The sequence below is a fragment of the Gorilla gorilla genome, chromosome 23 (genome assembly GCF_029281585.2).
Source record: "Gorilla gorilla gorilla isolate KB3781 chromosome 23, NHGRI_mGorGor1-v2.1_pri, whole genome shotgun sequence".
In the NCBI taxonomy this organism is placed as follows: Eukaryota; Metazoa; Chordata; class Mammalia; order Primates; family Hominidae; genus Gorilla; species Gorilla gorilla.
This window is the reverse complement of record NC_086018.1, coordinates 18,743,036-18,765,642: the sequence shown is the minus strand read 5'-3', so window position 1 is coordinate 18,765,642 and position 22,607 is coordinate 18,743,036. Positions and strand designations below refer to the sequence as shown.

At 54.8% G+C, this 22,607-nt stretch overlaps 1 protein-coding gene and 1 long non-coding RNA gene across 3 annotated transcripts; both read right to left on the bottom strand.

The window, feature by feature from the left end:
* Window positions 1-3,681: 3,681 nt before the first annotated feature.
* On the bottom strand, window positions 3,682-8,876 carry LOC129529588 (glutathione hydrolase light chain 2-like). 2 transcript variants are annotated; one of them, XM_063704571.1, is made up of 5 exons: window positions 8,800-8,876; window positions 5,089-5,298; window positions 4,729-4,856; window positions 4,316-4,627; window positions 3,682-4,011 (listed from the first exon to the last, which is right to left on the bottom strand). In XM_063704571.1, exons 2-5 carry the CDS (start codon window positions 5,262-5,264, stop codon window positions 3,869-3,871), a joined length of 759 nt encoding a protein of 252 aa, XP_063560641.1. In that variant the 5' UTR covers window positions 5,265-5,298; window positions 8,800-8,876; the 3' UTR covers window positions 3,682-3,868. The 2 variants fall into 2 exon arrangements, with proteins under 2 accessions (XP_063560641.1, XP_063560640.1); XM_063704570.1 differs by having other exon boundaries at window positions 4,320-4,627.
* A 637-nt stretch (window positions 8,877-9,513) lies between these two features.
* Window positions 9,514-22,482, bottom strand: LOC129529592 (uncharacterized). The gene is made up of 6 exons (XR_008675130.2): window positions 22,306-22,482; window positions 21,808-22,089; window positions 21,094-21,264; window positions 12,215-12,407; window positions 11,665-11,822; window positions 9,514-9,610 (listed from the first exon to the last, which is right to left on the bottom strand). It is a non-coding gene; the product is annotated as an uncharacterized lncRNA (long non-coding RNA).
* Window positions 22,483-22,607: the final 125 nt, after the last annotated feature.

Below are 22,607 nucleotides of genomic sequence, written 5' to 3'. Positions count from 1 at the left end.
CGGTTGCCAGGTAGGGGCAGGGCTCCCCGGAACCTCCACACCATTCCCCAGGTTCTCAGCAGCTCTGGGAAAGCAGAGCTGGGGCCGCTTAACTCTTCCCTGGATCCGGCAAGGCTGCCCCCCTCCCAGAGTGGAGCCCGGCTCCCCAGCTCCCATCTCTATCCCCTAACCCTCTCTGCATGGCCCAGCCTAGTCAGCATCAAGGTGGAGCTGAACAGAGGCAGAGGGAGGGGGACACAAGGTGGTGTCACTTAAAACTTGGGTTCAAGTCCTTATGTTTCTGCAGCCTGGCCTGGGTCCCACAACTCCCCAGGGTGGCCAAGGGCTTCCCAGTCTGCACAGAGGACAGGGGGACTTGACAGCATCAAATGCTGGTGACTACGAGACACTTACGTGGGAAATGCAGACAGACCATGCCTCTAGCCCTTGGTACCCGGCACCATCCATCCCTGGGACTTGCTGTCCTGGAAATGCAGCATGGACCTCCAGGGAGGGGGGCTGTGCCATGTGGGGGCCCCACCCCACCTGCAGCTCTTTCCCACCCTGGCTGCAGGTCTGCTTCCCTGAATCCAAATCCGCTACTACTGTGCTGGCAGCGCAGCCTCTCTGGGAACACTGGCCTGGCTCTGTTCTCCCCAGGCCTCAGGGTGCCTAAATGGGAGGCAGCCAGGGGAGTGAGGACCCACTGAGGGGCTCCGTTGACCAGGCTCAGCAGGGGTGCAGGTGATGTGGGCTGGACTTCTTCCCACGTGGCCCCCACAGTCCTCCCCGCTCCCTCCCCAGCTGAACACACTGCCTGCTCCAGATGTCTACACCTGGAGTCTGGGCCTCTCCATCTGGGCAGCAGAGAAACTGAGGCACAGAGACAGACTGTGTCCTTACAGGCCACACAGCCTGCCAGGCCCCTATGTCCGGCCAGAGCCCCTGGTCAGCCTGGGCTGCAGTGATTGTTTAGAGGTAGGCTGTTCCCACGGCTGCCTCTCACGGTAGGGGGGCCTGTGGACGCCTCCTCCCGCCCCCACCCGACTCCCAAGCCTCAGTGACATTGCTCAACCAGGAGCTGAAGTGCATTCCTGGGCTCAGGCCAGCCCACCCACCGACCCGCTGCAGTCCTGGAAGCCCAGAGGCCTGGGCAGCAGGAACAGTGGAGACAGCAGTGTGGGGGACATCCCCCCTCCTCTCCCCACCATCCTCGTCAGGCAGAGGCCAGGGTGCAGGGACCACCCGAGCAAAGGCCCAGGGAAATGAATGGGTGTCATTCTGGTCCTGACCCGAGGCACAGCCAGGAAGGTCCCTGTGGGGAAAAGAAAGAGATATCAGACTGTTACTGTGTCTATGTAGAAAGAAGTAGACGTAAGAGGCTCCTTTTTGTTGTGTAGTAAGAAAAATTCTTTTGCCTTGAGATGCCGTTAATCTGTAACCCTAGCCCCAACCCTGTGCTCACAGAAACATGTACTGTGTCGACTCAAGGTTTAATGGATTAAGGGCTGTGCAGGATGTGCTTTGTTAAACAAATGCTTGAAGGCAGCATGCTTGTTAAGAGTCATCACCACTCCCTAATCTCAAGTAAGCAGGGACACAAAACACTGCAGAAGGCCGCAGGGACCTCTGCCTAGGAAAGCCAGGTATTGTCCAAGGTTTCTCCCCATGTGACAGTCTGAAATATGGCCTCGTGGGAAGGGAAAGACGTGACCGTCCCCCAGCCCGACACCCGTAAAGGGTCTGTGCTGAGGAGGATTAGTAAAAGAGGAAGGCCTCTTTGCAGTTGAGATAAGAGGAAGGCATCTCTCTCCTGATCGTCCCTGGGCAAAGGAATGTCTCGGTGTAAAACCTGATTGTATATTCCATCTACTGAGATAGGAGAAAACTGCCTTAGGGCTGGAGGTGGGACATGCTGGTGGCAATACTGCTCTTTAATGCATTGAGATGTTTATGTATATGCACATCAAAGCACAGCACCTTTTTCTTAACCTTGTTTATGACACAGAAACATTTGTTCACGTGTTTTCCTGCTGACCCTCTCCCCACTATTACCCTATTGTCCTGCCACATCCCCCTCTCTGAGATGATAGAGATAATGATCAATAAATACTAGGGAACTCAGAGACTGGTGCCAGCGTGGGTCCTCCATATGCTGAGTGCAGGTCCCCTGGGCCCACTTTTCTTTCTCTATACTTTGTCTCTGTGTCTCTTTCTTTTCTCAGTCTCTTGTCCCACCTGATGAGAAACACCCACAGATGTGGAGGGGCAGGCCGCTCCTTCAGGTCCCTGAATGTCCTTCCTCAGGAAATGATGGGGGAAGGGGCAATGAGAATGAAGGAGAGGATTTAAGTCCCTCACCCCCCGAGGTAGTCCTGGGCTGAGCCCCATGGGACCTGGAGAACCAGGGTGTACCCCACCAGCGTGTCGGGTCCAGGAAGCCTCGTGGCCAGCTCCCACTTCTCTTGCTGCTGTGCAACACAGAGCAAGGCCTGCCCCTCCAGCTTCAGTCTTCTCCCCTGCAAATGGGGCCACAGCCTTTCCTCTCAGGCCAAAATAAGGATTGAGGCCGGGTGCAGTGGCTCACCCCTGTAATCCTAGCACTTTGGGAGACTGAGATGGGGGGACTGCTTGAAGTCAGGAGTTAAGACCAGCCTGGTCAACATAGTGAGACCCCATCTCTATTGGTTTAAATTTTTTTTAAAAAATTAAATAAATAAAATAAGGATTGAGGAGTGACTTGTACACCATTTGAGCCCACCTCCATCTCACCCCTGCACAGCCCCAGAGACACAGCCCTCCAGAGCTCAGACCCAGTGGGACTTGACTCCACAGGCAGAAAACCCTGTTTGTCTATGGGCCCTTTGGAATCACCAGGTCTTCGGGGCTCCTGAAGGATAGCCCCGACCTGGCCTCACCTGGCCCTTGGCCCCAGTGCCCCTGGTGATATCCAGGTGCTGGGCTGTGGTCACCGCCTCCCACCAGCCCACCTCCACCAGCCCTTCCCAGAACCCTGCCCCAGGTGTTGGAACTGTGCACAGAGGAGGGAGCAGGCCCTGAGGGAGGCCTGGAGGGGCTGCGGATGGTGAAGGCTGCTGTGTCGAGCTGTTTCCTTCTGGACCCACTCCCTCTGGGCTGCGTCCCCGGCTGGTCCAAGCCCTGATCCCTGGGATCTGGGGACATCTTCCCGTTTGCTGTTCCCTGAGAACCAGGCCTCCCTCTGGAGAGGATCACAAGCTTGGGTTTCACTCTGGGCTTAAACTTGGAAACCCCCCAGGGGCGTGGCTCTGACCGAGATGTTTTCCTCCAGCCTGTTGCCCAGTCCCCATTCCTCGGACCTCAGCTTCACCTCCAGTGTCATCGGCAGGGTGAGCTGGACGCCTACGGGTCTGAGAAGGCGCCCGGGTTCCCAGCATCAGCTGGCCACCCTCTGCCTAAGAAAGTGCCAGGGTCGTGGCACCCCCTGGTGGCTGGTCCTAGGTAGTGTCACTGCCCAGCCCCAGTAAGGGAGGGCCTGGCCCCAAAGTCCGAGGGATCAGGGTGGGAAGGGGCAGGGCTTAGTGTGAACCTTCCCCTGGCCCCCAGTCATGTGCCTGGCTCTCCCCATGCTGAAGATGCTGAGGCTAGTTCCAGTGCCCGCATTGTGAAGATCTCCGAATCCCACCTCTCTGTTCCTCCCCAGCCAGATGGCTCCATTTCACACACAATACACTGAGGCCCAGAGAGTGGGGAGACAGGCCAGGGAGGCCACCTGGAGCCTGGCACAGTGGCCTCATTTATTATGCTGCTCTGCTGCTCACAGGGGAAGCCCGTCCCCCAAAGTCCTCTTCCTCATCCTGGTGAGTATCTTGTCCCTGGATTGCTTGTCAGCCTTGTCTGCCTGGAGCAATCAGTAGCCAGCAGGTTCCCCGCCTTTCCTGGAGTCCGAGACAGCTGCCCAGTCACCAGCCGTGCGGACGATGGCTTGCACCACAGCGATGAAGGTGGACGCAATCTGGGTGTGATGGTGCCGGGTCTCCAGGGCTGCAGTCACTGCGTGGGGGTGGGAGGAGAGGGGAAGCCTGAGCAGGGCTCCAGATGCCACCTGAACCACATCTGTGTGGTCACAGGCCTCAGCCCAGGTGGTGCCATTTCAGGCCAGGTCATCAGGAAGAGCAGGTTGGGGCCTGCTGGGTCTCATTGGAGCAGGGGGCTTGGCCCTCATGGCACAGGGGCTCCAGATGGCCCAGGCACTAGAGAGAGGACACCAACCATTGTCCACTCTGTGATGATCCAGGCCTCCAGCCCAGGATGCCCTGGGGCCCCACACCGTGACTCAGTTTCTCCAATCCCTGGCCCACCTGGTCAGTGTTTCTCTCCACTGTCGTGACGTTGGGCAGAAGCTTGTTGTGCAGCCGGGGCTCCTCCACGGCCCGCTTCACGTCATAGTCGAACCAGAGGTTGTAGATGATGGCCTGGGGCATGGGAGTGTGATCAGCATGGCTTGGGGGCTGTGCAGGGTGGGCACGGCCAGGGAGAAAAGGTGTGACACATGCCAGTGCAGTGGCCGTGGTGATCTGTGTGCCCCCAGCAGCTCCCACCACCATCCGGACCTGGCCGTCCTGGCCCACCATGATCGTCGGGCACATGGACGAGAGCGGCTGCTTCCCTGCGGCCGATGGGAGAAGACAGGGATGCCCGTCAGCTGCCTGCCCAGGACACCCGCCCCTCTCCACCCCAGTCCCCCACCCCCGGACCTCCACCCCATACCTGGCTGGATGAAATTGGCAGGTGAGGGGGGTACCCCAAACTCGTTGGTGATGCTGGGAGAGCTGAAGTCGTCCATTTCATTATTGAACAGGATCCCACTGACTGGGGAGCAGACCTTGGAGCCAAAGCTACCGCCCAGCCAGGTCAGACAGCGCCCGACCTTGCGTGGCCCAGCCTGGTCCCTATCCACCCACTGAGGCTCAAACATACTCACTGAGAGGCCCAGGATAAGCTACCAAGGTTGGGCCTCAGTTTCCCACCAGGAAAAGAGGTGATGGAGCCACCTTACTGGATAAGTGGGCAGTCCCTGGGCCACCCGCCCCTGGCCCTTTCCCACCCAGGCGGCCCAGCAGCCCCTACTAGAGGTTGATGGTGCTGGTGGCGGACACAGCACTGCCGTCCTCTGCGACGACAGACAGGTGAGCAGTGCCCCCGTCATCCGGCGTGTAGAACTCGGGCTTGTAGTAGGAGATCGGGTGAGTGGTGTCGTCAGAGATCTGGGCCCGGAGCTGGGCAGCGAAGAACTCAGAGGTCATGTTGCGGACCACCTGCCGAGACCCCAGAGCTGGCCTGAGGAGGTGGGGAGGGAGGGTGGGGAGGGGGCACAGGTCTCAGAAGGCCCTTGACTGTGACTCTGACCGCAACCCTCTGGCAGCCACAACCTTCCGTGGCTCCCCAGGACCCAAGGGCAGGCCCAGGACCTTGCATGACCAGTCTGACTCCCTGTCTCTGTCACGTTCCAGCAACTCTGAATGTCTGTCTGCCTGGTCCTCAGCCTCCAGACCCTTGCCGCATTCAATCACTCATTCTTTCACGCAAAAAATATTTCTAGAATTTGCACTGCATGCCTGGCACTGGGGAATCAACAGGGAACAGACACTTAGGTCCTGCCCTCATGCCAAGAAAAACAAACACACACAGGGAAAGTGCTGAAACCACAAGCCAGGTAAGGGGAATCAAGAGGCATGAGGTATGGGCAGAGTGGTCAGGGAGGGCTTCTCAGAGGAGGCAACGTGTGAATAGAGCCTGGAATGTGGCCTAAATGGTCAGTGCAAAGGCCCTGAGGCAGGTGGTATAGGCTGGTGAGCGATAGGCAGAGAGTGAATGGAGCGGGGTGGGGAGAAGAGGATGAAGATGCAGGCTGGGGCCCATCCCACAGGACCTCCTAGGTCCCATAACAACTGGCTTTTGCTCTGTGCCATGCAGGCTTAGGGCAGAGGAATGAGGAGGCTGGGGAGTGTTTTCACAGGGTCCCTCTGGCAGCTATGACGGGGATAAGGATAAAGCCCAAAGGGGAGGCTGTGGGTATCAACCAGGCAAGAGATGACGGCCTGGGTGGGAGAAAGAGAAGAATCAAGGATGGTGCCGACTAGCGAGGTAAACCCTGCAGAAGAGGCGGGTTTGGGGATGGTCAGGAGCTTGATTTTGGATACTTCATCAGACCTGAAGAGCATGGGTGCACGTATAAAAAAAATAAATAAATAAGCATGGGTTCACGGGCAAGGGCGGGCTGAGAGATGAACATGGAGGTATTGACATTGAGTGGCTGCTGGATGCCACAAGCCTGGCCAAGGTCCCCAAGGCAGTGGCGAGGAGGAGATGAGGAGGTCAAGGAGGAGACAGAGAGGATGGACCCGAAGGCCGAAGAAAATGCCTCAAGAGAGTTTCAACACCGGGCGCGGTGGCTCACGCCTGTAATCCCAGCACTTTGGGAGGCTGAGGCCTGTAATCCCAGCACTTTGGGAGGGCGGATCACGACGTCAGGAGATCGAGACCATCCTGGCTAACACAGTGAAACCCCGTCTCTACTAAAAATACAAAAAATTAGCTGGGCGCGGTGGTGGGCACCTGTAGTCCCAGCTACTTGGGGGGCTGAGGCAGGAGAATGGCGTGAACCTGGGAGGCGGAGCTTGCAGTGAGCCGAGATCCCGCCACTGCACTCCAGCCTGGGGGACAGCCTGGGGGACAGAGCGAGACTCCGTCTCAAAAATAAAATAAAATAAAATAAAGTTTCAGCAACACCCCACGGATTAGTTGACCAATCCCAGGGAAAGGTGTTCTGTCTGAATCTGCCCTCAAGGAAACAGAAAGGCAAATCCACGATGTGGGACATTTTCCAAGACTACTGCCCTGGGCTTTAAAAATCAACAAAACAGGCCAGGCACGGTGGCTCATGCCTGTAATCCCAGCACTTTGGGAGGCCAAGGCAGGCGGATCACGAGGTCAGGAGATCGCGATCACGGTGAAACCCCGTCTCTACTAAAAATACAAAAAATTAGCTGGGCGCAGTGGCGGGCGCCTGTAGTCCCAGCTACTCGGGAGGCTGAGGCAGGAGAATGGCATGAACCCAGGAGGCGGAGCTTGCAGTGAGCCGAGATAGCTCCACTGCACTCCAGCCTGGGCGACAGAGCGACACCCTGTCTCAAAAAAAAAAACCACACCTGTAATCCCAGCGCTTTGGGAGGCTGAGGTGGGAAGATAGTTTGATCCCAGGAGTTTGAGACCAGTCTGGGCAGGACCCTGTCTCTAAAAAAAATATAAAAATTATCCAGGTTTGGTGGCACGTGCCTCTGGTCCCAGCTGCTCAGGGGGCTGAAGTGGGAGGATTGCTTGAGCCCTGGAGGTTGAGGCTGCAGTGAACCAAGATCACACCACTGCACTCCAACCCGGATGACAGAGACTCTGTGTCCAAACAAAAACACAACAAAAACAAAACAGCCAAGGGAGCCTACTGTAGGTAAAGAGAAGGGACAACAGCAGGTTGTGTCACCCCGACATCCTGCTGTGCTATGTTCAAGTCTCACTTTTGAGACACACCCTGAGGTGTGACATCAGTAACCTACTGTGGAATCCCTCAGAAAAACACGAATCCCAATAGACGTGGGTGGAGACGGAGAGAGTTAGGAAATCCGGCAGAAACGTCCACACTGCAGACTCCAGGAAAAGGGAACGTTGATGCTTGGGCAGTTTTGGGGTTTTTTTACATTTTTGTAGGTGTGAAAATTTGCAAAATGAAAACTCGAGGAGAGTGTGGTGAGCTGTGTGAGATGCTGCTGAGTGGGGCCTGATGGGGAAACTGAGGCTGGACATGGCGATCTGGTGGCATGGGGATAGAGCAGGGGAGGGGATACCCTGAAGGGAGAGAGGACATAGCTCAGCCATGTTTGCTCTAAGAGGAGCAAAGGACAGAACGAGGCAGCAGATAGAAATTTCTAGAGCAACAACAGCTGCCTTTCTTTCGGGAATAATCCGTGATAAAGAAGTAAATCGTCAGAGGCAGAAAGGAGCATTGTAGGAACAGCACCCTGAGCCAGCGAGTAGATGAAGGAGCTGGCCTTAGCCAAAAGGGAGGGCAGAGGGACACGCTGCAGTGGCTCTGTCCCCTCAGAGAGACAAGACACCAGGTCACTGGCTGCAGCGGGAGTCAGAGGTGCAGAATGCTCATGGGGAAAGAGAAGACACCACCCGGGCAGCTGACTCCCCTCCTGGGAGGTCACTGGTCAGTGTGGGGGGGTCTGCAGATCCGCCCAGGAATGCCAAGGACCCAAGTAGGTAAGGAGGGATGTGAGGATCCTCAGCGGGAAGGGATATGACAGGGTCTTATAGGGACCCAGCGTGGAGCTGGGGCAACTACTGAGTGAGTGGGTCAGGTGGTGCAGGGCTGAGGGTGGCATCTGGGAAGCATTAGTTTGGAGTGACAGGGAGTGGGTGGCCGAGGTATCTGTTCACCTGGCCCTCTCCCTTTCACCCATCCATCTCACCATGCCCGAGGGCTGCAATGCCCCCATGCATTCCTCATCTCAGCACTGAGCACTCGAGAACCACAGCATGTGCAAAGGACCTGAGGTAGGAGGGTGGCCACTAATTCCCCACACCGTCAGTTCTGTGCGGCAGAAGCCAAGACTGGGGGTCACCCACGAGTCCATCCGAGCACACAGTAGGCCCGCAATCAAATTCTGTGGCAGGAATGGATTCATAAAGCATATGTGAGGCTGTAGCCACTCTGGGGAGCCCACCTGAGGCCTCTACAGCAGGCCCCACACCCACAGTGGGCCAGCCCCTGCCCCTTACCTCAGTCACATCCACAAACTTGGGGTCCCCAAGCAGGGTCCTCTTGGCGTAGGCAAACCGGAAAGCCTCTACGATGCGGTGGTACGTCAGGCCCTTCTGCTCGGGGGTCTCCACGCTCTCCCGGGAGAAGTTGTACCCTGGTTGATCAGAGCCAGGTGCATGTTGCTGAGCCCCAGAGGCTCTGAGGGGCTCAGAGGGTTAACACCTGCCTGAGCCACTTTGCCCACCTCAAGGAGCGTTTAATAACCAATAGCAGCAGCTGCTTCAGAAGGCTGTGGTGAGAGTGAAGTAAGGTGAGGGCTCCCGAGCCTGGACCTCACGTCACGCATCAGCTCTGGCCATTCAGTGACCAAGTGGCAGGGTCACCCACTGGACCGGGGTACCCTCTGGACCAGGCCCTGTAGCCCTGAGCTCCTGCACCTCTCTCCCTCCTGATGACTCCTGTTCCTCCTCCAACCCTTGAGCATTGCCCGCTTCAGCCCTGTGACTCTGCACTGCCTCCTTCAGGACATGGTGAGCTGTGACACAGGGACACGCCTCGGGAGCTCAGTGATGGAAAGACGTGGCATGGGGGGCGAGCAGAGATGCAGCAGGGGTGGGGCGTGGGGAGAGAGAGGCAGTGTCATGGGTCCTACCACACGGCTGTGGTGCGACCACTCACCTTTGAGGATGTTGAGGATGAGGGCCAGCACGGGCCCGCTGAGCGGTGCACTGGGCATGTAGAGCACCGCGTCTCCCAGGCTGATGTTCAGCGGGTGCTCGATCAGCTCAGCACGGTAGTTGTTCAGGTCCTCAGCTGTCACAATGCCCCCTGCAATGGGACAGCAGCTCGAATGGGCGCTGGGATGGGGCTGCACCACTGCGTGGAGGATGGAGCTGCAGCAGTGGTGTTGGGGGCAGGCATGGCTGCACCATGGTGGTGGGGAAAAGCCTGTACCTACCAGGGAGGACAGAGTGCACTACTGGAGGGGTGGGACTGTGCCCTGGGAGGGGGCCACAGGCAACCTCACCTCCTTGGGAACCTCACCAGCTCCGGCACCCCTGTCTCCCTGACACTGCTCACCACCCGACAGCTGGGCTGGGGCCACCTGCCCTCTGCCTGCTTGGCTTACTGGCTTCCTGTCTGCCTTCTCTCATCTGTGGCCAGAGAGTGTTTTCTTTTTTCTTTTTTTTTTTAGAGATACGATCTTGCTCCGTTACCCAGGCTGGAGTGCAGTGGCTTAATCACAGCCTTGAACTCCTGGGCTCAAGTGATCCTCCAGCAGACCCTCCCCAGTAGCTGAGACTAAAGGCACAACTACACCCAGCAAATTTTAATTTTTTTGTTGTGTTTTGCTATATTTCTTTCTTTCTTTTTTTTTTTTTTTTTTTTTTGTGAGACGGAGTCTCGCTCTATCGCCCGGGCTGGAGTGCAGTGGCGCGATATCGGCTCACTGCAAGCTCCGCCTCCCAGGTTCACGCCATTCTCCTGCCTCAGCCTCCCAAGTAGCTGGGACTGCAGGCACCCGCCACCACACGTGGCTAATTTTTCTGTATTTTTAGTAGAGACAGGTTTCACTGTGTTAGCCAGGATGGTCTCGATCTCCTGACCCCGTGATCCACACGCCTCGGCCTCTCAAAGTGCTGAGATTACAAGCGTGAGGCACCATGCCCGGCCGGGTTTTGCTATATTTCTTTTCACTATGCTTTGAATTTTTTGTTTTCTTGTTCCCCACCCCGACCCCCACTATATTTATGTAGATTCTCAATATTTTTTTTGTAGACTCACTATGTTGCCCAGGCTTGTCTTGGACCTCCTGACCTCAACTTCTACCTCAGCCTCCCAAAGTGTTGGGATTACAGGCATGAGACACCAAGCTTGGCCTCAGAGGGCCTTTTCTTTCTTTTTTTTTTTGAGATGGAGTCTCACTCTGTGGAGTGCAGTGGTGCAATCTCGGCTCACTGCAACCTCAGCCCCCCAGGTTCTAGCGATTCTCCTGCCACAGCCTCCCACGTAGCTGGGATTACAGGCACAACCCACCATGCCTGACTAATTTTGCATTTTTAGTAGAGACAGGGTTTCACCATGTTGGCCAGGCTGGTCTTGAACTCCTGACCTCAGGTGATCCACCCGCCTCGGCCTCCCAAAGTGCTGGGATTACAGACGTGAGCCACCGCACCTGGCTCAGAGGGCCTTTTCTAACTGGAGAATTCCTGCCGGTGTCCCTGCTGCTTGGCCTCTTCTCCTCACGATGAATGGATAGAGGGAGGGAGGGAGGCTCTTAATTCTCCTGGAGTCAGCTCCAGACAGGGTATTGGCATGCCAATTTCCAGCCTCAGTGGTAAAGGTCGACACGCTAATCACCCTCCTCCATGAAACAGTGACAAAAATTACCTGAAGAAAGCCACAGCCAAGCTCCAGGCCCCTGCCCCACAAATCCCCTTCCCCATGCCTCTCTCAAGGCGACCCTCATCCCTTGTAACCCTCTTGGTGAATCAAAGCGCCCTCTACTGGGCCTTAGCCCAGCTGTTCCTCTGCTAGGAATCCCTTCCTCTCTCTGCCTAACGAAGTTATCTGCAGCCCAGCCGCCACCTCCTCCAAGAAGTCCTCCTGGATCTTCAGGCTGTATTCTAGTGCTTCCCTAGCCCTGGCTCTTGCCTACACCTGCATTTACCCCAACAGGGACTTGCTCTCCTGGACTGTGTGGCCTCTCTTGGTTTTGATATAAGCAGGAGCTGTGGACCCACATGGCCAGTCACTGACCCTCCTCCACCAGGAACTTCCTGCAGGTTCAGGCAAGACAGGAGGACCCCATGGCTCTGGGCTACAGCTCAGGGTTTCCACTGCAGAGTTCCTCACCCAGGCCCCTGAGGTTACCCACTCACCGGCCGCCTGGATGTCCTTCACAATCTGGGCCGTGAGGCTGCCGTTGTAGAAGGCCTGGGCACCCTCGATGGCCAGCGTCTCGTAGGTGTCAGCCAGCCGCGGCAGGGTCAGTCTCTCCCCCTCCCGAAGCACCTTTCTATCCCGGCAGAACACCTCACTGGGGCAGAGGGGGCTCATGTGAGGCAGCAGGTGGGGTGGACTCAGCTACACCACCCCCCACACCTGCCCACACGGGAGACCAGCACAAAGCAGGGGCAGCGCCTGTCACAGGTGGGTGGCCCTGTCACTCAGCGCTCGTCCTCCTAGTGTCCCTTCCGGGAGCCTCCTAGTGTCCCATGCCACTCAGGACACATGGCCAGCCACAGTGGCCACTGGGACCCCACGCTCAGAATGTGTCCCCACACGTGGTGGGAAGGGTCTGTATCTCCTCATCCCATTATCAGCACAGGGTCCTGAAGGCAGAGGGCCGCTCCACTGCTGCTACGGCCTGCAAGGTCCTTGGGCTGTGCCTGCCCTGCCTGTGTCAGGGGGCCGCACCCACAGACATACCACAAGACAGGCTGCAGCTCGATGACGGTCCGCTTGTTTTCCAGGGCTGCTGCCAAGCCCTTGCCCACGGGGAAGCCCTGGCGGGCCAGCTGGATGCTGGGCTGGAAGAGGCGAGCCCAGGGCAGCCACCCATGCCGCTGGTGTGCCAGCTCATAGCCTCAGATCTCCCCAGGCACCGCCACCGACAGCCCTCCTGGGGAGAGAGAGCCACAGTTAGTGACCCTGAGTGGGGGACATCGGGATCTCTCGCAGGCAGCATCCCAGGCACAGTCCCTGACTCGCTTTACAGATGGGGCAATGAGGCTTAGGAGGAAAGATTTTTTTTTCTTTTTTGAGTTGGGGTCTTGCCATCTTGCTCAGCCTGATCTCGAACTCCTGGATTCAAGCAATCCTCCCACCTCAGCCTCCTGAGTAGCTGAGATTACAGGCGTGAACACCACACCCAGCAGAAGGGGATTTTTAATTTATTTATTTATTTTTTAATTTTAATTTTTTTTTTTAGGAGGGGATGTGTAATTTTTTTTTTTTTAGGAGGGGCTCAGCAGGTAGGAGTGTACATGGACCAGGGATGTCTGAGGAGGGCACAGCAGGGGAAGCAGTAGCATGTGGCCGGGTTTTGCTGTCCCAGGATGAGGTGTCTGTCTGTGCAGGTGCCTGCATGTCTAAAATCCTGTGCCAGGCCAGACCCCCTCCCATCTCGCTGACCACAAGGCCTTATCCTGTAAGACTCATGGGCTCCACCAGAATGTGCCAAAACAAGAGCAGATCCCACCCTGACCGAGGTCAAGCACAGGCCACCTTCAAGACACAGCCAGCCCCAAGAAAGGGCTCCCTGCCTCTTTTCTACGGCCCCAGAGAGGCAAGACTGAGCCTTAACCTCCGTCCTGTCCCCTCTCCCAGCCTCAGTTTCCCCATCCAACTATAAGGGTTTTTGTTTGTTTGTCTGTTTTGAGACAGGGTCTCACTCTGTTGTCCCAGCTGGAGTGCAGTGGTGCAATCATGGCTCACTGCAGCCTTGGCTCCCCAGGCTCAAGCGATCCTCCCACCTCAGCCTCTGAAGTACCTAAGACTACAGACACACCCCACTACACGTGGCTTTTTTTTTTTTTTTTTTTTGAGATGGAGTTTCACTCTTGTTGCCCAGGCTGGAGTGCAATGGCACAATCTTGGCTCACTCCAACCTCCACCTCCCGAGTTCAAGTAATTCTCCTGCCTCAGCCTCCCAAATAGCTGGGATTACAGGCATGTACCACCACGCCTTGCTAATTTTTGTATTTTTAGTAGAGACGGGGTTTCACCAGGTTGGTCAGGCTGGTCTTGAACTCCTAACATCAGGTGATCCATCCTCCTCAGCCTCTCAGAGTTCTGGGATTACAGGTGTGAGCCACCACTCCCAGCCTAATTTTTTATTTTTATTTTTTGTAGAGACAGGGGTCTTGCTACGTTGCCAAGACTGGTCTCAAATTCTGGCCTCAAGCAATCCTCCCACCTCAGCCTCCCAACATGCTGGGATTACAGGTGCATCCAGCCTATAAGGGGTTTTGCCTTCCAGTTCTGACTTTTGAGGAGGTCATTGGAAACAGACCCCTGGGCCTGCTTCCCCCCTGAGCCCCACTGCCCATATGGACACTACAGACACTGACCCTTTGCCCAGAAAGGTACAACTATGGCCTCTGCCCCCAGGGACTCTCCTGCTCTTGCGAGAGATGATGGGGCCGTTTGGCTTGGCGTGGCGGCTGTGGCTCTAGAACTGCCTCTCCCACCCTGAAGCCTGGCACAAGTTTCCAAGAGCTGGTGGTTTCAATTCCTAGAAGCTGCACATACATCCCGGAAGGTCTGACACCCAGCATATGATTCCTTCCACCTTGTAGTTAGACAGAAGTTCTTTTTTGTTTTGTTTTTTTTTTTCTTTGTTTGTTTTTGAGATGGAGTCTTGCTCTGTCTCCCAGACTGCAGTGCAGTGGCATGATCTCAGCTCACTATAACCTCCGCCTCCCAGGTTCAAGCGATTCTCCTGCCTCAGCCTCCCGAGTAGCTGGGATTACAGGCACAGGCCAGCATGCCAGGCTAATTTTTGTATTTTTAGTACAGATGGGGTTTTGCCATGTTGGCCAGGCTGTTTTCAAACTCCTGACCTCAGGTCATCCACCCACCTCAGCCTTCCAAGGTGCTGGGATGACAGGCGTGAGCCACCGTGCCCAGCCAAGACAGGAGAAGTTCTAATCTTTGATAGCAGACCAGGGTGACGATGCTTAGCAACAGTATTTTGTATATTTCAAAGTAACGAAGAGAGGACTATGGTGCTAACACCCAGAAATGAAAAATATTCAAGGTGACGGAGACCCCAAATACCCTGCCTTGATCATTATACACTCTATGCATGTAACAAGCACTCACATGTACCCATAAATATAGAAAATATCATGTATCAATATCAGAAAAAAAATCTCCTGACCTCAGGCCAATCAGACTCTCATGCCACCACACTTGCCAAGTTCTCTGGTGACCCCCACACTGCCAGACCCAGTGCCCCTCTCAGCTTTACTGGGCTCATCACTCTCCCTGAGAGCCGCCCCTGCATCCCAGCACCTGGCTCCACCCGAGTCTCCCCCGCCTGCCATCCTAGCTCCTACTCTCCCCTCTGTCTTTGCTCTCTCTCCTGGTGGTCTGCTTGACATCTGAGCTTCAGCCTCCATTTATGCACTGACAACTCCCAAATTGACCTGCTGGCCTGGACTGCTCCTCTGATCACCAGACCTGAGGATCTACCTGCCTGCTTGAAGAAAGCATCTCAAACTTCAACGTGCCCAAAACTGAGCTCCTGAGTGTCTGCTCAACATGCTTCCTGAGAACCCTGCCTGTCTCCATTAGGGTCACCCCATCCTTCCAGGTACAGACAAAAGATCAGGGGTCCCCGGGGACTCCCTACACAAGCATCACACCCAACCCATCCTCAAATCCGCAGACTCCACTTCCAAGTGTGTCTGTCCAGCGTCAGCCACTTCCCAGCACCCTCTCCACGAATTACTGCAGTGACCTCCGGACAGGTCCTCACATGCTCCCTGCCCCTTACACAGCAATCCAAGGGGTCCATAGACCAGATCCATCCCCTTCCACTCACATACTCCACGAGCCCCCACCTCCCTCAGACAGGAAGCAGAGGCTTCACCATAACCTAAGAGATCCCACACAACCTGGGCCATTCCCCTTGGGTCACTTGCTGCAGCCTCCCCAGCTCCCCACAGGGCTCTGTCCCTGCCATCACACCTGGATAGCAGACCAGGAGATAACTCCCCTGACCCCATCTCTGCCTCTGGGTCTTTGCTCAGATGTCCCCATTCCCTGACTAGGTCACCTTCCATAGAGTCCCAGATTTTGAGGCCCTCCAGGTCTGTTTTTCTACAGCCTGTAATACACCCGCACCTGCCTAGTTTCTTTTCCCACCTGGAGTGTCACAGATTTCATCTGCCGTCTTTGTTTTTCACCCCAGCTTCAGGAACAACAGCTGATTCTTTAAGACAATGCTCAATACATTCTAGTTAAATAAATGATTCTAAGCATCCACAAGGTGCCAAGCCTATGATTCCCGCATTCTCTTACCCTGAGCAACTTCATGGCTACAGATGCTGAGTTTCTCAATGAGTATTAAAAACAAATGAAAGATTGGTCGGGCACAGTGGCTCACGCCTGTAATTCCAGCACTTTGGAAGGCTGAGGCAGGGGGATCACGAGGTCAGGAGATCGAGGGACCAGCCTGGGCAACATAGTGAAAACCCGTCTCTACTAAAAAATACAAAAAATTAGCCAGGTGTGGTGGCAGGCGCCTGTAGTCCCAGCTACTCAGGAGGCTGAGGCAGGAGAATGGCGTGAACTCAGGAGGCAGAGCTTGCAGTGAGCCGAGATCGCACCACTGCACTCCAACCTGGGCAACAGAGTGAGACTCCGTCTCAAAAAAAAAAAAAAGAAAAAAAAATCAAAGATTGAGTATGTTGCAGAAGACTCCAAAGGGCACCACCCAGGACCCCCACCTGAAGTCTAAGGCCTGCTATGGTGAGTGTGTCCTGCCCCTCCATCCTCCAACTTGTTTTTTTTGAGACGGAGTTTCGTTCTTGTTGCCCAGACTGGAGTGCAGTGGCATGATCTCGGCTCACTGCAATCTCCTCCTCCTGGGTTCAAGCGATTCTCCTGCCTTAGCCTCCTGAGTAGCTGGGATATTACAGGCCTGTGCCACCACGCCCGACTAATTATTGTACTTTTAGTAGAGAAAGGGTCTCACTATGTTGGCCAGGCTGGTCTTGAACTCCTGACCTAGGTGATCCATCTGCCTCAGCCTCCCAAAGTGCTGGGATTACAGGCGTGAGCCTGTGAAAAAAAGGCCCAGCCTTTTTTTTTTTTTTTTTTTTTGGACAGGGTCTCACTTTGTTGCCCAAGCTAGAGTGTAGTGGTACAATCATGGCTCACTGCAGCCTCAACCTCCTGGGCTCAAGTGATCCTCCCACCTTAGCCTCCCAAGTAGCTGGGACCATAAGCACACACTGCCACACCTAGCTAATTTTTTTTTCCGTTTTTTGTAGAGATGGAGTCTTGCTATGTTGCCCAGGCAGGTCTCAAACTCCTGGGCTCATGCGCTCCTCCTGACTTGGCCTCCTAAAGTGCTAGGATTAGAGGCGTGAGTTGTTGAGACCCTCCCATCCTCCAACTTTTATCTCACAATCTATTGTGCCTCCTTTGGGGACAGACAGTGGCTTCCTGGATGGACAGTGGCTTCCCTTCAGGTACCTGGGGAATTTGGGGGCCTCCTCTCCACTTAAGACCAGATTAGAAAAGAGAGACTCCACCTCACATTCTAGAGCGCCATCCCCACAAATGAACAAATGAGTGAATGGGATGCCTGTTGAAAAGGCAGGATATAGACAGCCTGGGTTCAATTTTAGCTTCACCACCTCCCAGCTGTGTGACCTCAACTGATTTGCGTGACCTGTCTGAGCCTCAGCATCCCCACCCTGTAAAATGGGAATCCACACAGCATCCCCTAGCCCAAAGGAGCAGGGAGGGTTGTGAGAGGCTCGTGGGTGAAAAGCACAGAGCAGAGCGTGGGCCCCAGTGAGCCCTGGTCCGTGAGGTCTGCTAGCATAATAATTATTCTTTCCATGTGCTGCACAGAGTGGCCCCGGAGGCCTTAGCAGAAATAACAGAAGCTCCTGGCCCTTTACCGTGGTGATGATGGTCCTGACCACTCACTGTGGGAGGGTGCTATGGGGCCAGGAAGGGATGGGGGGTGCTAGAACTGCCCCTGAACCCTGACGGGAGCAGGCTCCTGTGGGCAAGGCCCCTTCCCGGTGGCTCAGCCAGCTCTGCACCCACGCCCCAAGTCTGCAGCATGGCTTACCCTTCTGGGACTGCTCCAAGCTGTTGAACATGCTGGCAAAGGCCAGCCTGGGGGCCATCTCGCGGGCATTGATGACCTCAGCTTTTCCTAGAAGGAGAAGCAGGTAGGCAGGTCCACCCACCCAAACCCTTTATGCCACGTGAGCCTGGGGGCCACCCAGCTGTGCCTCGGCCCAACCCATACCCCCTGCCCCTCTCCCTCTCCTCTTCCGAGGCACTCATGAGTGGTGCTGTTGTAGATGGTGAGGAAGAGGCCACCCCCGATGCCCATGCTGTGGGCATTCATGAGCCCCACACACAACAGGGCTGCAATGGCTGCATCCACTGCAGAGCCACCGTCCCGCAGTGCGTCCCTGCCATGTGGCACATAAAGGCATGAGAACCTGCAGGCTTCCACCCTGGCCCCGCATACACACCCTGCTGCCCACCTGCCCAAAGGAGGATGGAAGAGAAGTCCATTTGAGTTTTAGGGTTTTTGTTTTTAGTTTCTTTCTTTTTTTTTTTGAGATGGAGTCTTGCTCTATTGCCAGGCTGGAGTGCAGTGGCACGATCTCAGCTCACTGCAACCTCTGCCTCCCGGGTTCAAGCCATTCTCCTGCCTCAGCCTCCTGAGTAGCTGGGACTACAGGTGCATGCCACCACGCCCAGCTAATTTTTGTATTTTTAGTAGAGATGGGGTTTTACCATGTTGGCCAGGATGGTCTCTATCTCTTGACTTCATGATCCGCCTGCCTTGGCCTTTTTTTTTTTTTTTTTTTTTTGAGACAAAGTCTCTCTTTGTTGCTCAGGCTGGAGTGCAGTGGTGTGATCTCGGATCACTGCAGCCTCAGTCTCCTGGGCTCAATTGACCATCCCATCTCAGCCTCCCAAGTAGCTGGGACTATGGGCACATGCCACCCTGCCCAGCCAATTTTGTTTGTTTGTGTATTTTGTAGAGATGGGGTTTCATCATGTTGCCCAGGCTGGTCAAGAACTCCTGTGCTCAAGTAATCCACCCACCTTGGCCTCCCAAAGTGCTGGTATTACAGGCATGAGCCACTGTGCCCAGCCTTTGTTTTATGAGACAGGGTCTCACTTTGTCACCCAGGATGAAGTGCAGTGGCACAGTCTTGGCTCAATGCAGCTTTGACCTCCTGGGCTCAAGCAATCCTCCCACTTCAGTCTCCTGAGTAGCTGGGACTACAGGTAAGAACCACCACACCGGGCAATTTTTTGTCTTTTTTGTAGAGATAGGGTCTTTCTATGTTGCCCAGGCTGGTCTCAAACTCATGGTCTAAAGCAATCCTATCGCCTCAACCTCCCAAAGTGCTGCGATTACAGTTTCCTCTTTTTCTTTTCTTTTTTTTTCTGAGACAGAGTTTCACTCAGTTGCCCAGGCTGGAGTGCAGTAGCATGATCTTAGCTCACTGCAACCTCTGCCTCCTGGGTTCAAGCGATTCTCCTGCCTCAGCCTTCTGAGTAGCTGGGATTACAGGCGCACACCACCATGCCCGGCTAACTTTTTATATTTTTAGTAGGGACAGAGTGCACCATGTTGGCCAGGCTGGTCTCGAACTCCTGACCTCGGGTGGTCTGCCCGCCTCAACTCCCCAAAGTGCTGGGATTACAGGTGTGGACCACCTTGCCCAGACAGTTTCCTCTTTATCAAGCAAACAAATGTACATGACTTTTATAACTGGGACAAAAAGGGAAATTGCTATACTTTATTAATAACATTTTTTTTTCCCTGCTAGAGATGGTGGCTTACACCTGTAATCTCAGCACTTTGGGAGGCCAAGGTGGAGGATCACTCGAGGCCAGGAGTTCAAGACCAGCCTGGGCAATAGAGTGAGACCATCTCTACAAAACAGTCTTTTTTAATTCGTCAGGTGTGATGCACGCCTGTAGTCCTAGCTACTCAGGGGGCTGAGGTGGGAGGATCGCTTAAGCCCAAGAGTTCAAGGCTGCAGTGAGCTATGATCATGCCACTGCACTCCAGCCTGGGTGACAGAACAAGACCCTGTCTCAAAATATGAAAAACATAATATTTTTTCTGTTTAAGTCTTTAGGAGGGAACTTATCTTTATATATAACATGAGATAAGAGTCTAAAATAGAATAAAACAGTAGAAGCCAGGCACCATGGCTCACACCTGTAATCCCAGCACTTTAGGAAGCTGAGGCAGGATGATCACTTAAACCCAAGAGTTTGAGGCTGCAGTGGGCTATGATCACTCCCCTATACTCCAGCCTGGATGACAGAGTAAGACTCCACCTTAAAAAAAGAATAAGCCCTTCATGTCCCTGTTTGGGCAACAGCGTTCCTTCGGGAGAGGGGGGAGGGATGGCATTGGGAGATATACCTAATGCTAAATGACGAGTTGGTGGGTGCAGCACACCAACATGGCACATGTGTACATATGTAACAAACCTGCACATTGTGCACATGTACCCTAAAACTTAAAGTATAATAATAATAAAATAAAATAAAAGGAAGAAAGAAAGAAATTGTCTCCTAACCAAAAAAAGAAAAGAAAAGAAAAGAAAAGAATAAGCTGGGCGTGGTGGCTCACACCTATAATCCCAACACTTTGGGAGGCCCAGGTGGGTGGATTACCTGAGGTCAGGAGTTCGAGACCAGCCTGACCAACATGGTGAAACCCCATCTCTACTAAAAACACCATAATTAGGCCAGGCGCAGTGGCTCACACCTGTAATCCCAGCACTTTGAGAGGCAGAGGTGGGAGGATCACAAGGTCAGGAGTTCAAGACCAGCCTGGCCAACACAGCAAAACCCTGTCTCTACTAAAAATACAAAAATTAGCTGGGCATGGTAGCACATGCCTGTAGTCTCAGCTACTGTGGAGGCTGAGGCAGGAGAATCACTTGAACTTGGGAGGTGGAGGCTGCAGTAAGCCAAGATTGCACCACTGCCCTCCAGCCTGGGTAACAGAGCGATACTCTGTCTCAGAAAACACACACACACACACACACACACACACACATATACACACACACAAATTTGTTGGGCGTGGTGGCACACTCCTGTAATCCCAGCTACTTGGGAGGCTTAGGCATGAGAATCACTTGAACTTGGGAGGCGGAGGTTGCAGTTAACTGAGATTGCACCACTGCACTCCAGCCTGGCAACAGAGCAAAACTCCATCTCTAGATAGATAGACAGATAGATAGATAGATAGATAGATAGATAGATAGATAGATAGACAGACAGATAGATAGATAGGAAGAAATAAGTAAAAATAACAACCAAACAACAAAACAGTGGAGTTAATCCAAAGAAACAGAGACTCTTAGAACTGAGAAAAGGGGCCCTGTTTGGCTCTAGGAGACCCACACCCTGCTCTCGGAGTCACCGTCCCCTTCCCAAAGGCTACTGAGAGAGTCCAAGCAAAGCTTACATGTGGGGAAACTGAGTCTCAGAGGGGTGAAGGTATTGCTCAGGTCCACTTGCCCAGTTTTCAGGGCCCATGTCCCATGCCCTGCCCCGCTCACCTCCCAATCTCCGAGCACCGCTTGGCATCCGCAGCCACGGGAGCCCTGGTGTACACATGGTTGTCAGGTTCCTTGGAGGCTGAGGGCAGCCAGAGACAGAGGCCGACAATGACCAGCACCAGGACCACGGCCAGCAGGCCCAGCACCACTAACTTCTTCTTCATGGCTCTGCTGCTCCCACGGGGTAAGGAGCAGGGTCAGGCCCAGCCTCAGACATTCCCTGGCCCCTCCCCAACAGGGCACAGTCTAAAGTCGGGCCTCAGAAACACAAGGCCTGTGTCTCCTTCCCGCTTCCCAGAATACGTGCAGGCTGTCCGGCCCCCAGACCTTTGCGCAGGCCATGCCCTCTGCCAGAAGCTCTGGGCCTCATCTCTGCCCTCCCAAATCCTCCCTGCTTATCTTCAGAGCCCATCCTGGTAAGAACCCCATCTCCAGCAGCGGCCCTTCCTGGGAGCCCCCAGATTTCCACACCCCTCTTTCTGCAGGGCCTTGCCTACCTCCTCACAGTGGCTGAGCCTCCACTGCTTAGGGAGAAGCTCCAGTAGGGATGGGCCTGGCCTGGTTTCTCCTGTGTCCCCCACCTCAGCCTAGAGCCTGGCACTGTCCAGGAGTCCTCTGAAGATCCTCCACCCCACCTGGAGCATGGGGTTTAGCTTCCATAGTGCCCACAATCAGAGCGCCCCACAGATTCGCTGCCACGGGGCCAGGACTTACCGTCCAGCAGCAGACAGGGGCCCCAAGCCTTGCCTGGGGTGTTGGCCACAAAAGACAGGAGGATTTGGTGGAAACAGCTGAGGAAATAACCGGGGTCTCCCTCACACTCTGCTGAAGCCTGTAGCCACAGAATCTTCTTCAGAGACTCTCTGATCAGGCAGCCTTCTCGTTCTCCTGAAGGTCAAGTGAGGTTACCTGAAGCACGCACAGCCCAGACCTTTCTGGGGGACTCCGTGTTACCTCCCTCTGCCTCTAGCTGGTTTCTCTGTCTCCAGTTGAACTCTGGAGGCAAAGAGGCTGTCAGTAACACATTTGTTTCCATGAATTCTCTCAGCATGTCTCCCAGGCACAGCTCAAAGAGGGTTTTGCACGGAGCAGGGCAGGTAGGGGACAGGGCATTCCTGCAGAAGCCCAGGATGTGCATGCGGTAAGCATGGCAAAGGGGGCTCAGGGGGCACTGCCAGCCTGCCCTGCTCTGACGCTGGACTTGCCACTCACCTGCTGTGGGGCCTCAGGCAAATCACTGAACTGTCCAGCCTGGATGACGGCAGCACCTCACTTGCCTTGCTGCTGGGAGTGTTGTGAATAGAGTAGGTTAGACTGTGGGCAGGGCTTGGTGAATGGTAGCTGTGATTATCATCATGGCTGCACTGGGGACACCCCCAGGAGGCCTGAGTGGCACACGTCTCTTGTTCACTGTATGTCCCCTCTGGACTCCCTTCTAGGCTGTGCAGTGAGTGGCAGCAGTGACCCTTGGGAAGTCTCATGGCTATGGCAGCAGGTGACAGGTGTGACAACAG

Coding starts and splice junctions, on each gene's coding strand:
- LOC129529588 (XM_063704571.1), bottom strand. CDS start 5,264: ATGACCTCTGAGTTCTTCGCTGCCCAGCTCCGGGCCCAGATCTCTGAC. Junction 4,628..4,728: donor TGCCAATTTCATCCAGCCAG/GTATGGGGTGGA, acceptor CATCGGCCGCAG/GGAAGCAGCCGCTCTCGTCC. Junction 4,012..4,315: donor GAGAAACACTGACCAGGTGG/GCCAGGGATTGG, acceptor ACCCCCACGCAG/TGACTGCAGCCCTGGAGACC.